General features: G+C 44.8%; 1 protein-coding gene across 3 annotated transcripts in view; it reads left to right on the top strand.

Moving 5' to 3' along the window:
* rabgap1l (RAB GTPase activating protein 1-like) overlaps positions 1–18286 on the top strand; it is a 698291-nt gene that overhangs the window by 120891 nt on the left and 559114 nt on the right. For all 3 annotated transcript variants that reach the window (XM_038795179.1, XM_038795177.1, XM_038795178.1), the window contains 2 exons: positions 3093–3267; positions 14861–15018. In XM_038795179.1, coding sequence (XP_038651107.1) covers positions 3093–3267; positions 14861–15018 — 333 coding nt within the window. The remainder of the gene's footprint in view (positions 1–3092; positions 3268–14860; positions 15019–18286) is intronic.

The following is an 18286-nucleotide window of genomic DNA, read 5'->3' as shown; positions in this document are numbered from 1 at the left end:
AGGTGTAATTATCAAAATAATGAAAACATGGTTGACTATTGAGACTGGTTTTCAGAGCTCTTGAGTGGAATTCTCCTTTGGCCGACGCCGCAATTGGGACGTGCGATCGGGCAGAGAATATCTTCTCTGAAATCGTGGCAGGCGCCAGTTTGACGCCGAATCGCGATGCTCCACCTCCTCGAGAACGGCGTCATTGTGACACATGCGTAGTTGCAACCGCGGTCACTTCTCATTAGCGGGCCCACCCACGATGCTCCGCCTCGGATGAACTGCATTCCAGATGGCACGGCCACGTGTGCTCTCATCAATCGTGAACCTGGCATGGTGGCTGCGGAGAGAGAGATAGGGCGTTCAGACAGTATCTAGTACCACGACAGTCGTGCCACTGGCCGGGGGGCTTCTGCCACGGCTGGGGAGAGTAGTTGGGGGTGGCCAGGAGGTGGGCTGTGGGGTCGGGGTGGACGGGGACGCGGTCAAGCACAACCAGTGTAATTTTGTCAGCTGCGATCGATGGGGGTTGTATAGTCTACGCGTGGCTACAGAATGTCAGCCCTGCGCGTGCCCATCATGGACCTGGCTATTCCTGCACCATTTGTTGTGCGTTCTACTGGTGTTCCATGCGGCGCCGATCATTGCCCCTCACTGGTAGCGGTATCAGTCCTGGTGTGGCGACGATTTTTCTGTCGTGGAATTCCACGGATCCTCCGTTAGCGCCAGCACTTAGACTCAGGAACGGAGACTCGAGCCCCTTTATAACTTCACTTTTCTTAACCTATTCCAAAGTCAAGTACCCTCTCTCTCAGTCGGTGCAAACATTTAGCCAGGGATCCGGGTTCAATTCCAGCCATGGATGACTGTGTGCAGTTTGCATGTTCTCCCTGTGTCTGTGTGGGTCTCCTCCGGGTATTCCAGTTTCCTCCCACAGTCCAAAGATGTGTAGTTTAGATGGATTGGCCATGGTAACTTGCCCCCCAGTGTCCAGGGATGTGTAGGTTAGGTTACAGGGTTACGGGGATAAGGCAGGGGAGTGGACCGGAGGGAGAGGTGGGCAGATCAAAAAACCATTTATTTTCAGTTTAATACGTTCACCATTGTGTGTTTTAGGGTGGAAGTCCCTCAAGAATCTAATTAATGCTTGTATTTAGAAATAGTGACAGTCAGGGAATATGTAAAAGGAATCCATTGGGAATTTGTATTATGAATGAACAGTGATACAGTTCCAAGTCAGGATGGTGTGTGGATTAGATTTAGATTTGTCACATGTACCGAGTTACAGTGAAAAGTATTGTACAGTCCATGCAGATCGTTCCAGACATGAAAAACACAGGTCATATGGTAAGCACACAATGTAAATACAGAGACATCAGGTGAGGCATGCAGAGTGTAATGCTAACAATAGTAGAGAAGATGCGTAGAGAGATCAGCTCAGTCCATAAGAGGGCCATTCAGGAGTCTGGTAACAGCGGGGAAGAAGCTGTTTTGGAATCTGTTAGTGTGTGTTGTGAGACTTTTGTATCTTCTGCCGGTTGGAAGAGAGAATACCCAGGATGGGAGGGATCTTTGATTCTGTTGCCTGCTTTCTGCTTGAGGGGGACTTGCAGAGGTGGTGGTGTTCCCATGTACCTGCTGGTCTTGTCCTTTCAGGTGGTAGAGGGCGTGGGTTTGGGAGGTGCTGGTGAGTTACTCAGTGCATCTTGAGATTGTACGGCTTGTGTAGTAGATTTTCATGCAATCATACAGCATGGAAGGAGGCCATTCAGCCCAACATACCTCTGTTGACTTTTGAAAGAGCTATTCAGTTAGTTCCCATGTAGCTGCCTTTTCACCACAGCACTGCAGAATGTTTCATTTTTGTGCGTTTATTTACGTCAATATGTGAACATATTTGGACCAAGGTGTTAATGAGATCACCAACTGAATGGTCTTGGTAGAACCCAAGTTGGTGAGAAGGTTATTGGTGAGTAAGTACCACCTGATAGCATGCTTGGTGACAATTTCCAATACTTTGTTGTTGATTATAAGTAGACTGACGAGGCAGTTTTCTAGTTAGAGGCATAACTGAATGGCCTAGTCCTGTTCCTATTTCTTGAGTTCTTATGTCAATCACATTGTTGCACGCCCAGGGACATAAATAAGTCAGATCAGATAAGGCGGACAGATTTCCTTCCCTAAATGATAGTAGTGAAGCAGTTGGTTTTTTATGAAAATCCAGTAACTTTGTGGTCACCCTTACCGATATAGGCTTTTCATTTCAGTTCTCTATGTGTCCAGTTCAAATTTGGAAATTATATTGAATCTGCTTTTGGCTGGTGGTCACATTGTTACTGGACAAGTAAGCAGGTAACATGAGTTCAAATCACGGCAGTTAGAAATTTAAATTAAATTAAAATCTGGAGTTAAAAAGTAGGGCCACATGGTAGCACATTGGTTAGCACGGTTGCTTCACAGCGCCAGGGTTCCAGGTTCGATTCCTGGTTTGGGTCACTGTCTCTGCGGAGTCTGCACGTTCTCTCCGTGTCTGGGTGGGTTTCCTCAGCACGCTCCGGTTTCCTCCCATAAGTCCTGAAAGATGTGCTTGTTAGGTGGATTGGATATTCTGAATTCTCCCTCAGTGTACCCGAACAGGCACCAAAGTGTGGCGACTGGGGATTTTCACAGTAACTTCATTGCACTGGTGATGTAAGCCTACTTTGACAAGTAGCACAGTGGTTAGCACTGCTGCCTCACAGCACCAGGGACCCGGGTTCGATTCTGGCCTTGGATGACTGTCTGTGTGGAGTTTGCACGTTCTCCCCGTGACTGCGTGGGTTTCCTCTGGATGCACTGGTTTCCTCCCACAGTCCAAAGATGTACAAGCTAGGTGGATTGGCCATGCTCTTCAGTGTCCAGGGATGTGCAGGTTACGTTACGAGGACAGGGCAGGGTGGATGGGCGAGTGGACCTGAGTAGAGTGCTCTTTCCGGGGTCGGTGCAGACCCGATGGCCGAATGGCCTCCTTTTGAACTGTAGGGAGTCTATGAAAGCACTTGTGAACCGCTGTTTTCACTGTTTTGAAACTGAGTTATGTATCCTTGTCTTTTTCCCCCCTTCAGGATAATAGACCAGGCTACAACCACGGAGATAGCTGCATTTCCGATATATACAGTCTTGTTCTGTGTCCGAGGTGTTGATGGGACTTCGGAGAGTAATTGCTTTGCATTTACTGAAAGTTACTGTGGTACAGATGAGTTCCAACTTCATGTGTTCTGCTGTGAGATCAAAGAAGCTGTAAGTACTGTATTTGAACCCAGTGTGTGCTAAAATTCTTAAACTTTCAAAATGAACAGGCTAACATTTGTGTTAATGCAATATCAAAAGCAGTAAACATAAATTGTTCTTAATCTTTTATCTAAATTTGCCTGACTTTTTTGCATAAAAACAAATGAAGAATTACAGGAAGAGAGGACCTGAATTTATTTAGCACCCCGTCACTTCTTGGAGTGGCATGGTGGTTAGCACTGCTGCATCACAGCACCAGTGACCCGGGTTCAGTTCCAGCCTTGGATGACTGTCTGTGTGGACTACACACGTTCTCCCCGTGTCTGCGTGGGTTTCTTCCCACAGTCCAAAGATGTGTAGGTTAGGTGGATTGTCCACGCTAAATTACCCCTTAGTGTCCAATAGGTGAGGTGGGGTTATGGGGATAGGGTAGGGACGTATGCATCGGCAGGATGCTCTTTTAGAGAGTTGGTGCAGGCTTGATGGGCAGAATGGCCCCGTTCTGCACTGTAGGGATTCTATGAGTGCAAGTACAGTCAGATGCAGAAAATTAATTTGAAGTAGATGATTGCACTTGAATAAATACTCTGTCATACTATGGCTTAGAGTAAGCAAATATCATAACACCAAGTCGATAAGTAGCAAAATACAAGCAACAGAATTCAGGAAATTTACAGAATTTGACTGTTCTTCCCCAGGTGGTTGGAAATAATATATGTAGCCCCTGATTAAGATTTCAGTATAATTAATTTGATATGGTCTTTCACAAAAATGTTTTGTAGATTTGCTTTATGGCCTTCCCTAGAGTCAGTTGAGAACCCCCCAGTCCCCCGCCCCACTTTTCGATGTACCCCAGAGGATAGAAGAATAAGGAGCAAAACAATGCTGGAATAAGGCTGTGTAGAGAATGGACTGGTTATGATGGTTCTGGTGGATGAAACCTTTATTAGTTTGAATCTGCATCAGGCAAGGACTGCCGCAAATCTACTCTCCTAGAACAAAAAGGGAATCAAAGCAGCCTTCATCAAAACAAAGAAAAAACTGTAATTCATACCAAGAGTCGAGGGATCACTTTGCTAATCTGTACTTGCTCAACTGGAGTGTAGAGTAGTCAAGCTGCCAGTTCCTGAGGCGGAGATATAAATATCTATATAGATGGTTATCATGAACATTTTTGGACAGAGCAAAGCTAATGGCTTAACAGTTAACAAGCATTAGGATATTAAAGCAACCACTTATTTAATTACTGCACCCTGCAGACGTATTAACCGTGGAATGTAATTTCTACAGTCCTCAGGGAAGCATATTCATCCCCAATTCTTGCAAGAACCAGTATTAAAAGTGACTGCCCATTTCCCTTCTTTTTCTGGATGTTTATTAAAATATATAGATCAATGATTAGAATTATGACTGAGAAACCTCATTTGTTCCCCTGTTGCTGCATCTTTATAAATGCCACATCCTTTCAACTACTTCCAGTTCTCCGCTCATATATACTAGCCATGCTTTGCCTTCAACCTCCCACAGGGAAATGTTCTGTCTCTTTTTTTTTTCTCTGCTTCTCTTCAACATTGCTGCTTTGAAAAAGTTTTGTGTTTCTGTAAATTGTTTTTCTATTGACATCAGCTTCACTTTGGTCTGATGGTAAGCATTTTTAACATGAGTGTTTTAGCAGCGTGCTACATCTTCAGTTAACTTCAGAACCTGATGATTTTTGTTGTGGGCTTTGAGCAGCAGTTGCGATCTGATTATTTTGTGACTTTAAATTTGACATAATTTTGAGGAATGTGAAGATGTGTATCCATTCAGAAATGATGTGGAGATGCTGGCGTTGGTCTGGGGTGTGCACAGTAAGAAGTCTTACAACACCAGGTTAAAGTCCAACAGGTTTGTTTCGAATCACTAGCTTTCGGAGCGCAGCTCCTTCCTCAAGTGAGTGAAGAGGTGGGTTCCAGAAGCACACAGATTTTGTCTATATATGTGTTTCTGGAGCCAACCTCTTCACTCACCTGAGGAAGGAGCTGCGCTCCAAAAGCTAGTGATTTGAAACAAACCTGTTGGACTTTAACCTGATGTTGTAAGACTTCTTACTGTGTCCATTCAGCAAGGTATAGTGGATACTTCTCCGACGCTACAAGACCATGTTTGAGAGGACAGGATGGCTTGTTTGAAAATGTTCAGAATTGGGCGTGTGGTTGGGTTTCTGATACGTTTTTAGATGATCCCAAGGCCAGAAGGATTTGTTCATCAAACTAAGTGGTTGTTCATGCTTCCAGAAATGCACAGAAAACTGGAAATGTGAAATGAAAGGAAAAAGTATTGGAAAAACCCAGCAGGTCTGGCAGCATCCCTGGAGAGAGGAAAAGAGCTGACCTTTTGAGTTGAATGACTCTATGGAACTTCCTTAGAGCTCTGAAGAAGAGTCTTTCAAAAGATTGACTTTGGTTTTCTCTCTCCACAGATGCTGCCAGACCTGCGGTTTTTCAACACTGTTTTATTTCATATTTCCAGCACCTGCAGAATTTTGCTTTTTTTAATGGGAACCAGAATACACAGAGGGAGATTTTAAAAAAAGAACCAAAGGATAAAAAATGTTAACAGCTGTAAACAGGAATATAAAAAAGTCTTGCAGGTTTTTTTGGAATATAAATTAAGAGAAAGAGTAGCCAAGGGAAATGTGGGCCCATGAAAAATGGCACTGTCATTGACTATAAGGAAATTACAGACTTATTAAACGGGTGCTTTGCATCTAGCCATTGTGGAGGAAGAGAACAAAATACCAGTGATACAATGGAACAGAAACAGAAATCAGAAGTGGAACTTATCGAATTTAATATAAGTAAAGGAATTGCCACTAAAGATGGACAAATCTCCAGAATCTGGGGATTTATTCCTTAGGGTATAAAAAGAAGTAGGTGAGAATATTGTAGGTGCGTTCGTATTCTGCCAAAACTCTCTTGTTCCAATTAAACAATTGGAGAGAAATATTACAAATGTCTCCCCACAGTTTAGGAAACCTTGCAACTACAGAGCTGTCAGCCTATTTGTCAGTTATGGGTAAATTATTAAAATGTGTCATTAAAAACAGTGATTTGAGTTCTTAACAAAAATTTAAGCTGTTCAGAGATAGTTGGGCATAGGAGCAAAGGTAAACTGTTCGGACCATTGAGTCTGCTCCGCTATTCCATGAGATTGTGACTGATTTGATGTGGTAATCCTCAACTAAACTTTCCTGCCTTATCCCCATAACCCTCCATTCCCTTTCTGGCGGCACAATGGCATAGTGGTTAGCACTGCTATCTCACGGCACCAGGGACTCTGGTTCAATTCCGTTGGGTGACTGTGTGGAGTTAGAACATAGAACAGCACAGAACAGGCCCTTCGGCCCTCGATGTTGTGTCGAGCAATGATCACCCTACTCAAACCCACGTATCCACCCTATACCCGTAACCCAACACCCCCCCCCCCCCCCCCCCCCCCCCCCCCCACACCTTACTTTTTAGGAAACTACGGGCAATTTATCATGGCCAATCCACCTAACCCGCACATCTTTGGACTGTGGGAGGAAACCGGAGCACCCGGAGGAAACCCACGCACACACGGGGAGGACGTGCAGACTCCGCACAGACAGTGACCCAGCCGGGAACCGAACCTGGGACCCTGGAGCTGTGAAGCATTTATGCAAACCACCATGCTACCGTGCTGCCCCGTTCTGTGTGACTTTCTCCCCGTGTCTACGTGGATTTCCTCCCACAGTCCAAAGATGTGCAGTTTGGTGGATTGGCCATGCTAAGTTGCCCCTTAGTGTCCAGGGATGTACAGGTTAGGTTCCTGGGATAGGGTTGGGGAGTGGACCCAGATAGGGTACTGTTTCAGATGTTTGGTGCAGACTTTATGGGCTGAATGGCCTCTTGCGCTGCAGGAATTCAATGATTCTAGGTTTCTTTGGTGGGATTTGTGGCTAACTAAGATTTGTTTTTCTGAGGAGGTTTCTGTAATATAATAATATTCTATAATGATGTTACAATGCGCGTAGATATTGTGTAGGGTGGCTGGTTAGCACTGTTGCTTCACTCGCCAGGGTCCCAGGTTCGATTCCCGGCTTGGGTCACTGTCTCTGCGGAGTCTGCACGTTCTCCCTGTGTTTGCGTGGGTTTCCTCCAGGTGCTCCTGTTTCCTCCCACAAGTCCCGAAAGAAGTGCTGTTAGGTGAATTGAATATTCTGAATTCTCCGTCTGTGTACCCGAACAGGCGACTGGGGGATTGCCACAGTAACTTTGTTGCAGTGTTAATGTTAGCCTACTTGTGAAGATAAAGACTATTATTATTTGGACTTTTAGAAGGCATTTGATGAGGTTCAGCATAAGAGAATATTAGCAAAAATGTAAGTGTACAGGATAGAAGGCAATCTTGCGACATGGGTTAGAAATTGGTCAGAAGGTAGGGACAGAGTAGCGATAAAGAAAGTAGGGGTATACTCTGATCAGACAAATGGTCCCCCTCGAGGTATGTCGGGCCTCAACCTTTCATTATACTGATCAATAACTTGACTTTCAAACATTGTAGCTGATGCGATGTTGGGAGGCACAATAAGTAGTGCAGAGCAGGAACTTGTAAACGGACATGGTTACATCGAGAGAGCTGTACCAACGAAGTGTGAAGGGTTTTCCTTTGGCTCCTGTTAAATCAGAGTATTTTGCAATGGTGACAAACTTTGTGGAATCTGCGGATGAGCAAAAAGATTTGTCCATGTTAATTATGTAAATTAGAGTTAAGTATTGTTAAGGTGAAGGATACTGATTGGATGATTACTTCAGCATATATAAGAAGACATATTGACACTAAAGTGGAAGTAGAGTTAGGGGCTACACAGTTGTAATGTTTCACTCTGAATACATTTAGAACTGAGTAAAGATTTGCTTCTGGCCTCCGGCTGTGGTTGGCTGTCGGGGATTTAATGGTCCATTTTCAGAAATCACTGAGGTGGCCAGGTACAAAAATATAATTTGAAAAGACTAATGGGCTATTGCTGTTTATTTCAAGAGGACTAGAATGCAAAGGGGTGGAGGTTATGCTTCAATTGTATGGAATAATTGTTGGTCAGACTCTCTCCTGGTGTACTGTGCTCAGTTCTGGCTGCATCTGGGGGGGAATGTATTGGGCCTCAGAGGGGGTGCTGTGCATATTCATCAGAATGATATCACGGCTAAAAGGATTAAATCCGAAGACTGAGTACATATACTTTTATTTCCTTGCGTATAGAAGATTGATGGGTGATCTAATTAAGATATTGAAAAAGATAAGAGAGTTCAATCGGATAAATACAGGATAACTGTTTCCTCTGGTGAGGGTCTCCAGAACAATGGGCATGATCTTAAATTTAGAGCATGGCTTCTAACTGTAATTAGACATGCAGGTTCCCGAGTTTGTGGTGCAAATCTATCAGATTATGCCCACCCGTAATTCCATTCACGAGAATAGAGGGCCCTGGAGAACATTTATGAACACAAGACAGATGGCCTAGTGTTACAGGGGGAGGGAATGTTTTGCATTGGGACAATACATGTATGGAATGTTTAAAGAAAGTGGAGGTGAAAGGTCAAAATCTAAAGTTGCCAAACTCAGTGTTGAGTCCCGAGGACTGTTACATGCCCAACCAGAAGATCTGATGCTGCTCCTCCGGTTTGCGCTGGGCTTCACTAGAGCATTGCAGCAGGCCAAGGATGGAAATGTGGGCATGAGAGCAAGGTGCTGAGTTAAAATGGCAACAGGAACGTTAGGGTCATGCTTGTTGACTGAGCAAAGATGTTCCACAAAATAGTCACCAAGTCTGGGTTTAATCATGCAGATAAGATTGAATTGGGAGCAGCGAATACAATCGACCAAGTTGAAGGAAGCACAAGTGACCTGTTGCTTAACCTGAAAGGAATATCTGGGGCCTTGAACGGAGAGGAGGGAGGAGATAAAGGGGCAGGTGCTTGCTGGGAAGGTGCCGTGGGAAGGGGATGAAAGGTTGGTGATGCTGGAGGAGAGGACCAGGGTGTCACAGAGGGAGTGGTTGATGCGAAATGCTGGTGAGAGGGTTTGGCAGAAATGATGGAGGATAATACTTTGATTACGGAGGGGTGAAAGATGAGGACAAGTAGGACCCTATTATGATTATGGGAGGGAGGGTAAGGGTGATGGCAAAGGTACAGGAAATGGGTTGAACTCGGTTGTGTGCCCTGTTAACCACAGTGGGAGGGAAACCTCGATTCAGGAAAAATACAGCCATGTCAGAAGCGCTGTTTTGGAAGGTGGCATCATCAGAACAGATCCGACACAGGTGGAGAAACTAGGATATTGGGATGGATGGAGTACTTGCAAGGAGTGGAGTGACAGGATTTGTAGTCGAGGTAGCTGATTGAATCGGTTGGTTTATAATGAATTTGTTGGTCAGTCTATCACGAAAATGATGCCAGCATCTATCAGGGGAGAAACACCGTTAACATTTTCAGTCATGGACCCTTCATTGGAATTGGAAGGAGGGAGACCTGTTGGTTTTTTCCAGATTCCTCTGTTCTTGTATCAGATTCCAGCCTCCGCAGTATTTTGCTCATCTTGATTCCATTTATCTGTTTTTGCCCCACTTGCCTTGGTGCTCTTGCCCAATGAAAATTTATAGGTCTCAGCCTTAAAAGTTTTCAATTGAGCCGGCATTCAGTCTTTTAGGGTAGAGAGAGAGAATTTCTCTGATTCTCTTTGTAAAAAAGCACTTGCCAATCCCACTCCAGATAGACTAAGATCTCATTTTAAGAATCCGTTCCCACGTTCTGAATTCTTCTATCAAAGGAAATAGTTTTACTCCATTAAGCCCCGTTATCATTTTAAGCACCTCTTTCAGATCACTCCTCAACCAACTCTAAAGAATATCAACCAAGTTTTATGCTTGCTCCCCTCAATTTAATCCTTTAAGAATGAGTGTCATTCAGGTGGATCTTTGTCCAGTGTATCCTCTGAGGTAAAACTGAACACAGTACTCCAGATGGGTTCTACACAACTGAAACATCACATCCCCATTTTTGTATTCCAGTCTCAATGCCAGATATTCTCTAAATATCTGTCTTGACACAGTCGATAGTGCTATTAGCATTGATTTTGGTGTGCAATCTCTCCTTGGCATGGCCTGAAGTCTCAACCCGAAATGTTAATTTTTCTCTCCATAGATACTATCTGACCAGTTGAGTATTTTCAGCATTTGTATTTGTTTTTGTTGCAGCCCATTTGTTATTTGTTCTCAAACAATAAGGATACTGCTAGCCTGAGCCAGACTAATCCCTCCCTATGGGCAGCAGGGTAGCACAGTGGTTAACACGGTGGCTTCACAGCACCAAGGTCCCAGGTTCGAGCCCGGCTGGGTCACTGTCTGTGTGGAATCTGCACGTTCTCCCCGTGTCTGTGTGGGTTTCCTCCGGGTGCTCCCGTTTCCTCCCACTAGTCCCGAAAGACGTGCTGTGAGGTAATTTGGACATTCTGAATTCTCCCTCTGTCTCTCTGAACAGGCGCCGGAATGTGGCGACTGGGGGCTTTTCACAGTAACTTCATTGCAATGTTAATGTAGGCCTGCTTGTGACAATAAAGATTATTGTTATTGTCATTATTATTATTATGTTGTGAAATAAGAGGATTGGAATTTTGGATCTTCCCTTTAATAAAAGCTGCTTTGAGGGACAGTTTGGGAGGGCCTGTCAGTAGTGTGCCTAATTGATGGCTACTTCATGAAGTGGCACTATCAATCAAGGCAGCCCTTTCACTTTCCAGAAAATCAGACCAGAATAATGGTGGTGTTGCAAGTTAAATGCTGTCAGCTCTTTTCTGCACCTGATCTTCACTTAAAACTTCTCCTTTCCACAAATACTTCCTGTACCTATCTATACTACTGTGCCACTTAAATTTGTGTCATCAGCAATGTTAGACAAACATCTCTCTATTCTTTCCTTCAAGTCATTAATTGTCACGAAGCCTGAGGCCCATATTGCTGTCGTCAGCCACATTCTGCTGATTTGACAATAACCATTATCTATACTGTCTCCAATCTCTTAACCAATTCCTTTTTCACCATTAGCATATGTGCTCATTTTTGCTAACAATTTCTTATGTGGAACCTTAGAATCATAGAATCCCTACAGTATAGAAGGATGCCATTCGGCCCATTGAGTCTGCACCGACCATCTGAAAGAGCAGCCTAACCTCAGCCCTCTCCCGGCAGTATCCTACTAACCCCACCGAACCTACGGGTCAATGTTAACACGGCCAGTCAACCTAATCTGCACACCTTTGGACTGTGGGACGAAACCGGAGCACCCGGAGGAAACCCACAAAGACATGGGGAGAATGTGCAAACTCGACACAGTCACCCAAGGCAGGAATTGAGCCCAGTGCTAGGCACCGTGCTGCCCTACCTTGTACAATACCTTCTGAAAACCCATGAAAATAAAATCCATTGACATTCCTTTGTCTGCCAAATTAGTGACTCTTCAAAATATTTAATTAGTTTCATTTGGCATGACCTACCCATTACAAATTCATGCTCTCTCTGACCTTTTGTCTCTGTGGTCAGCTAGATTGTACTTAATATTCTAGTAACCTGATTTCACACACCTAAAGGAGAGGTTTCAGGAAATCACAGGAAAGCTCTGTCTAAATTGTCTTTCTAATGGCCTTCGCAACTTCTACACACCCTCCACTAGTGTAGTAAAAGACGGCAGGCTTGCAACCTCTCCCATCCAGAAATCTGTTGTTTGGAAACACCAGATATCCCAAAATATTTTCAGACAGGGGCAACTCATGGCATCAATTCAGTACAATATACTGGAGGAGGAAACATTGAAGATATGGTATTTGCATAAGTAAAATAATTTTTATGACTGCTTTATAATGTTATTATGCTGTTTTGCGCATCAGGTGTACCTACGGGTGCTTTCTGCTTCTCATACTTGTGGTTAAGCCAGTGGGTTTCAACCTTTGTTTTGGTTGGGGAAACCTGATATATTTTGAAATTCCGGTAAACTCGAACTTCTTCCTCCTCACCTCCCAGTGTCTAAAGGACAAATGAAAACAAAGTAAAACTATTGAGTGAATAAATGGAATGAAACAAAAAATTACTTTTCATCAAATGTATTTTGCTCCACGGAAGTTTGGGTTAAATTTGTTGCACTAGTGTCTTTACTGGCATCAGTGTCAGCTCAAGCACTGCCCTTTAATGGACTAATGGAAGTCACAGACAAATCACTGAGACTGACCTGGAGCCGGAGGATTGATGTATTGGTTTTGGGAGTTTGAAAATGGGGTCAGATTTTGCGGACTCTGGAAGTTTGGGCCAGGTTTGGGGAGTCTGGAAGTTGGCGCGGGGTCTGGGGAGTCTGGAAGTTGGCGCGGGGTCTGGGGAGTCTGGAAGGGGGCACAGGGTCTGGGGAGTCTGGAAGTTGACACCGGGTCAGGGGAGTCTGGTTGGCGCTGGGTCCAGCTAGTTTGGAAGTCAGCATCGAGCCTGAGCAGCCGGAAGGCTGGGGCTGGGTCCAGGGAGCCGGAAGGTTGGGGCCGAGTCTGGGTGTCGGAAGGTCGGAGCCGAGTCCGGGGTGTCGGAAGGTCGGAGCCGAGTCCGGGGTGTCGGAAGGTCGGAGCCGAGTCCGGGGTGCCGGAAGATCGGAGCCGGGTCCGGGTGTCGGAAGGTTGGGGCTGAGTCCGGGTGTCAGAAGTTTGGGGCCGAGTCCGGGTGTTGGAAGTTTGGGGCCGGGTCCGGGTGTCGGAAGTTTGGGGCTGAGTCCAGGTGTCGGACGGTTGGGGCCGAGTCCAGGTGTCGGAAGGTTGGGGCCGGGTCCGGGTGTCGGAAGGTTGGCGCCGGGTCTGGGTGTTGGAAGTTTGGGGCCGAGTCCGGGTGTTGGAAGTTTGGGGCCGGGTCCGGGTGTCGGAAGTTTGGGGCCGGGTCCGGGTGTCGGAAGTTTGGGGCCGAGTCTGGGTGTTGGAAGGTTGGCGCCGGGTCTGGGTGTTGGAAGGTTGGCGCCGGGTCCGGGTGTCGGAAGGTTGGGGCTGAGTCCGGGTGAAGGAAGGTTGGGGCCGAGTCCGGGTGTCGGAAGGTTGGGGCCAAGCCCGGGGAGCTGGAAGGCTGGAGCCGAGTCCGGGTGTAGGAAGGTTGGGGCCGAATCCGGGTGTCGGAAGGTTGGGGCCGAGTCCGGGTGTTGGAAGGTTGGCGTCGGGTCCGGGCGTTAGAAGGTTGGCACCGGGTCCGGGTGTCGGAAGGTTGGGGCAGAGTCCGGGTGTCAGAAGGTTGGGGCCGAGTCCGGGTGTTGGAAGGTTGGGACCGAGTCCGGGTGTCGGAAGGTCAGAGCCGAGTCTAGTCCGGGTGTCGTAAGGTTGGGGCTGCTTCTAAAAGTTTCGGGCAGCACGGTAGCATGGTGGTTAGCATAAATGCTTCACAGCTCCAGGGTCCCAGGTTCGATTCCCGGCTGGGTCACTGTCTGTGTGGAGTCTGCACGTCCTCCCCGTGTGTGCGTGGGTTTCCTCCGGGTGCTCCGGTTTCCTCCCACAGTCCAAAGATGTGCGGGTTAGGTGGATTGGCCATGCTAAATTGCCCGTAGTGTCCTAATAGTAAGGTTAAGGGGGGGGAGTTGTTGGGTTACGGGTATAGGGTGGATACATGGGTTTGAGTAGGGTGATCATTGCTCGGCACAACATCGAGGGCCGAAGGGCCTGTTCTGTGCTGTACTGTTCTATGTTCTATGTTCTATGGTGAAGGATGAATATGTTCCAACTATCCAGCAATGTGCCCATCCAGAGTAATTCTTACCCTGTTAGGGAAATTGTGTGGAATTAAATCCAGTGCTGGTGAATAAGGGAAACACGGAGAGAGAGAACGAGAGACCTGAAAATTGTGTATGGAGCCAATTAGGAATGCCTGTGAAACTCTTTGTTCCGGAAAGTTGCTTGAAAAACACTGGACTTGGACATTCTAATGTCATTCTATTGTGCAAAAAGATTCAGAAATCCAGAAATGATTTGGTCTCATGCATTTTGTACTGTAAAGGTTACACTGTAGTTGTATATGTTTCCATCCAGGGCTACTCTGTACTTGTAGGAACATTAAAAATAGGAGTTTGTCTTTGAGCCATTCAATCAAATCATGGCTGATCTGAACTCCATCTAGCTGGCTTGGCTCTATGTTTCTTGCTATCCTTTTGATTTGGGTTCAAAGCTCCAATTTTTATCATTTTTGGGAGAGAGATTTCTGGATTTCCTGTATCCTTTTGATCGGTCATGAACTGCCTACATATCATTTTGAGGTTACTTTCAATCCATCCCGGCAACACCAAATACCTCAATCAGATCACCCCTTAATATTTTATAAGCCACAGAATATAATCTTAGTTCTGTAACCTGACCCACCTTATTTTTCTCTTTTGATCCTGGTATCTTTCTGATGGATCTGTGCTGTATTCCCTCGAAGACCAATTCCTGAGGTGGGAACCCTGGATTCCGGATGGGGTCTAACCGGAACTTTCTAAGTCATCATGTAGGAGAGAGCATTGCTGTGGATATAAAGCTGCATGTTTCTGATTCTCTCCAGGTCAGTCGAATCCTGTACAGTTTTTCAACTGCTTTTCGCCGATCTTCCAAACAAGGAGCAGAAGTAAAAGACATGGGTGATGCAAGCCCTGAGAGTGACAGCTACAACTTCACCGTCTCTCTTGAAGTGAAGGAGGATGATGGGAAAGGCAATTTCAGGTGACTTGATTGAAATGTGATTTAAAACTGGGCACCAGGATGCTGGTGCTTTGGAAATTGGTGCCAAGTTTGTAATTGGTCAGCTGTTAAAGATTTTTAAAAAATCTTGAATTTAGCATTTCTCATGGCCTTTGTTCAGCACATTTCACAGTCCCTCAAAACGATTTACAGAACTTTCTTCACAGTACAGATTTACATTACATCAGTGAAGGTTATTGGCAGATGAAAAGATTGGACAGACTTGAGAAACCAGCACAGAATGATAAATTAGAATATAAAAGAAATCTCGTGAGAAATGTAACAACAGATTTAGGGGAGGCAGTGGCGTAGTGGTATTGTCACTGGTCTAGTAATCCAGAGACCCAGGGTGATGCTCTGGGGACATGAGTTCGTATCCCACCAAGGCAGATGGTGGAATTTGAATTTGGGGCAGATGGCGGAATCTGGAATTAAAGTCTAATGATCGTTGTAAAAACCCATCTGGTTCACTAATGTCCTTTAGGGAAGGAAATCTGCCGTCCTTACCTGGCCTGGCCTAAATGTGACTCCACATACACAGCAATGTGGTTGACTCTTAAATGCTCTCCGGGATGGACAACAAATGTTGGCGATGTCCACATCCCGTGAACAAATAATAAAAAGAGAGTTTCTACCGGTATTTAAAAAGGAAAATAAGCATGGTGGGGCAGTGGGTTAGCCCTGTTACCTCATGGCGCCGAGGTCCCAGGTTCGATCCCGGCTGTGGGTCACTGTCTGTGTGGAGATTACACATTCTCCTCGTGCTTGCATGGGTTTCGCCCCCACAACCCAAAGATGTGCACTGTAGGTGGATTGGCCACGCTAAATTGCCCCTTAATTGGAAAAAATGAATTGGGTACTCTAAATTTATTAATAAATAAATAAATAAATAAAAAGGAAAATAGGCAGCACTGCGGTGCAGTGGTTAGCACTGTTGCATTGCGGCGCCGAGGTGCCATGTTCGATCCCGGCCCCGGGTCACTGTCTGTGTGGAGATTACACATTCTCCTCGTGTTTGCATGGGTTTCACCCCCACAACCCAAAGATGTACAGGGGAGGTGGATTGGCCATGCTAAATTGCCCCTTAATTGGAAAAAATGAATTGGGTACTCTAAATTTATATTAAAAAAATAAAAAGGAAAAGGGTAACTAAAGTGAGCGTTGGATTCTGAGGGTGGGAATGGAGAAATAAGAAAATGGCATTGAATGGATATTCTATGTCTATCTTCATTTAGGGGATACTAATAATATCCCAGAAATAATTGTTAATTGAGGTGAAAGTGGGGGGAAGGAACTTAAAACAATTACAATCACTAGGTAAAGATTATTGAGAAAACTATTAGAAGCTACTTAAAAGAAGTAGCTTCTGATATAGTAAATGCATTGGTTTTGATTTTAAAAACTTTTCTAGATTCTGGAAAGGTTCATCAAGTCGGAAAATAGTGAATGTAACTCTGTTCAAGAAAGGAGGGAGACAGGAAGCAGGAAACTGTTGGCCAGTTAGCCGAACATTTGTCATTGGGAAAATGCTAGCGTGTATTATTAAGTAGGTTATGGAAGGGCACTTAGAAAATCTTAATGTTATCAGGCAGAGTCAGTATGGTTTTGTGAAAGGGAAATCGTGTTTGACTAATTTATTGGCGTTCTTTGAGGAAGTAACAAGCAAGGTGAAAAAAGGGGAACCTGTCAATGTAGTGTACTAGGATTTCCAAAAGACATTAAAACCCTAATTTTGCCTATTTTCCTCCCAACGACAACATTTACTGCCTGAACAACTTGATTAAATTTCCTCTTAACTTTCCCTGCTCTTATATTTATACAGTGCCTTTAATGTAAATAAAATTCAGAAGCATTAAATTAGATCCACATAAGGCTAGATCATGGCAGGTTTTAAGGCAGGTCTAAAAGGAAGAGGCAGAGAAGTTTAGGGATAGAAGGCACGGCCACGCATGATGAAACAATTAAAACTAGGGATGCACAAGAGGCCAGATTAGAGGAGCAGAAATATCTCGGTGGGTTGAGGGGTTGGAGGAGATTACAGAGATGGGCTTTGGGGGGGGGGGGGGGGGGGTGGAGAGAACGAGGACATAGAGGGACTTGAAAAGATGGATGAGAATATTAAAATTAAGGTGTTACTTGACCAGTGTAGGCTAGCTGACATGGGTTGATAGGTGAATAGGATTTGCTGCAAGTATTGTCACTGGCAGCTGAGTTTTTAATGACCTCAACTTTATGAAGTGTACATTATGGGAGGCGAGTGCAGGAGGGTTTTCAAAAGTCAGCCTGGAGGTAACAAAGGCACGAATAACGGTTTCAGCAGCAAATGGCAAGGTCGAAGCCGGGTGGAAATAGACGGCCCTATCGATGGTGGGATATATGTTTGGAAGTTCATACTGGAGTGAAATATGACAGCAATGTTGGAAGCTGTCTGGTTCAGCCTCAGAAATATATCAGGGAGAGGGATGGAGTCAGTGGCGAGTGAGGTTTTGAGTAAGGAACTAAACCCAATATCTTATAAATATTAGAAAATTTCTCCTCATCTACTACTGAATAGCTGACAAGCAGCCTGATACATTAGTGTCACGAAGCACACTGATGATATTTGCGAGGGTATCCCCTTTGGAACACCGATTCGTGGGTGTGTATAGTTTTATTTTGTTTTGGTGTGAGGAGACAAGTGAAACCCCAGCAATTGGCCCAGTTCCCGTGTAACAATTATTAGACTATTTATTAAAGTGAAGAGACAAACACACAAACGGGATGACTGTACTTTCACGCAATTAAAATGTATCATTAAGATTCCGGACCAAACCCCAATTTATATTAGAAAACTGGACGAGGGCTCAACAATTTTCTTTAATTTGTGAAACTAAGGAAAAGAATACTTTGCTCCAGGAGTGGCCTTTGCAAAGAGTACCTTAATTAAGCACACGCCTCCACCCATCCCCTTAACCCAGATCTGTAACATTAAAACAAACTTTACAATGAACATAGTATTAAACTAATATTAACAGCAAAGAAATATAGCTTACAATTACCAGTTAAACAATGTTTAACAATAAAATGAAACACTTTAACCCCTAACTGCTACCTCCTTTATTTCCAATCAAGCAAAACCCATCATGGGTCAAAATCCACTTTTGAATAAAGTTAACAAACACGTGAGTACTTACCAGCCTCTGGATAATTAATTCCTTTAAAAGACAGCATGGAGGGAGGGGGGGCGTGGCACGGTGGTGCAGTGATTAGC

This window comes from Scyliorhinus canicula, chromosome 4 (assembly GCF_902713615.1).
Source record: "Scyliorhinus canicula chromosome 4, sScyCan1.1, whole genome shotgun sequence".
Taxonomy (NCBI): domain Eukaryota; kingdom Metazoa; phylum Chordata; class Chondrichthyes; order Carcharhiniformes; family Scyliorhinidae; genus Scyliorhinus; species Scyliorhinus canicula.
This window is presented reverse-complemented; position numbering and strand designations above follow the sequence as displayed.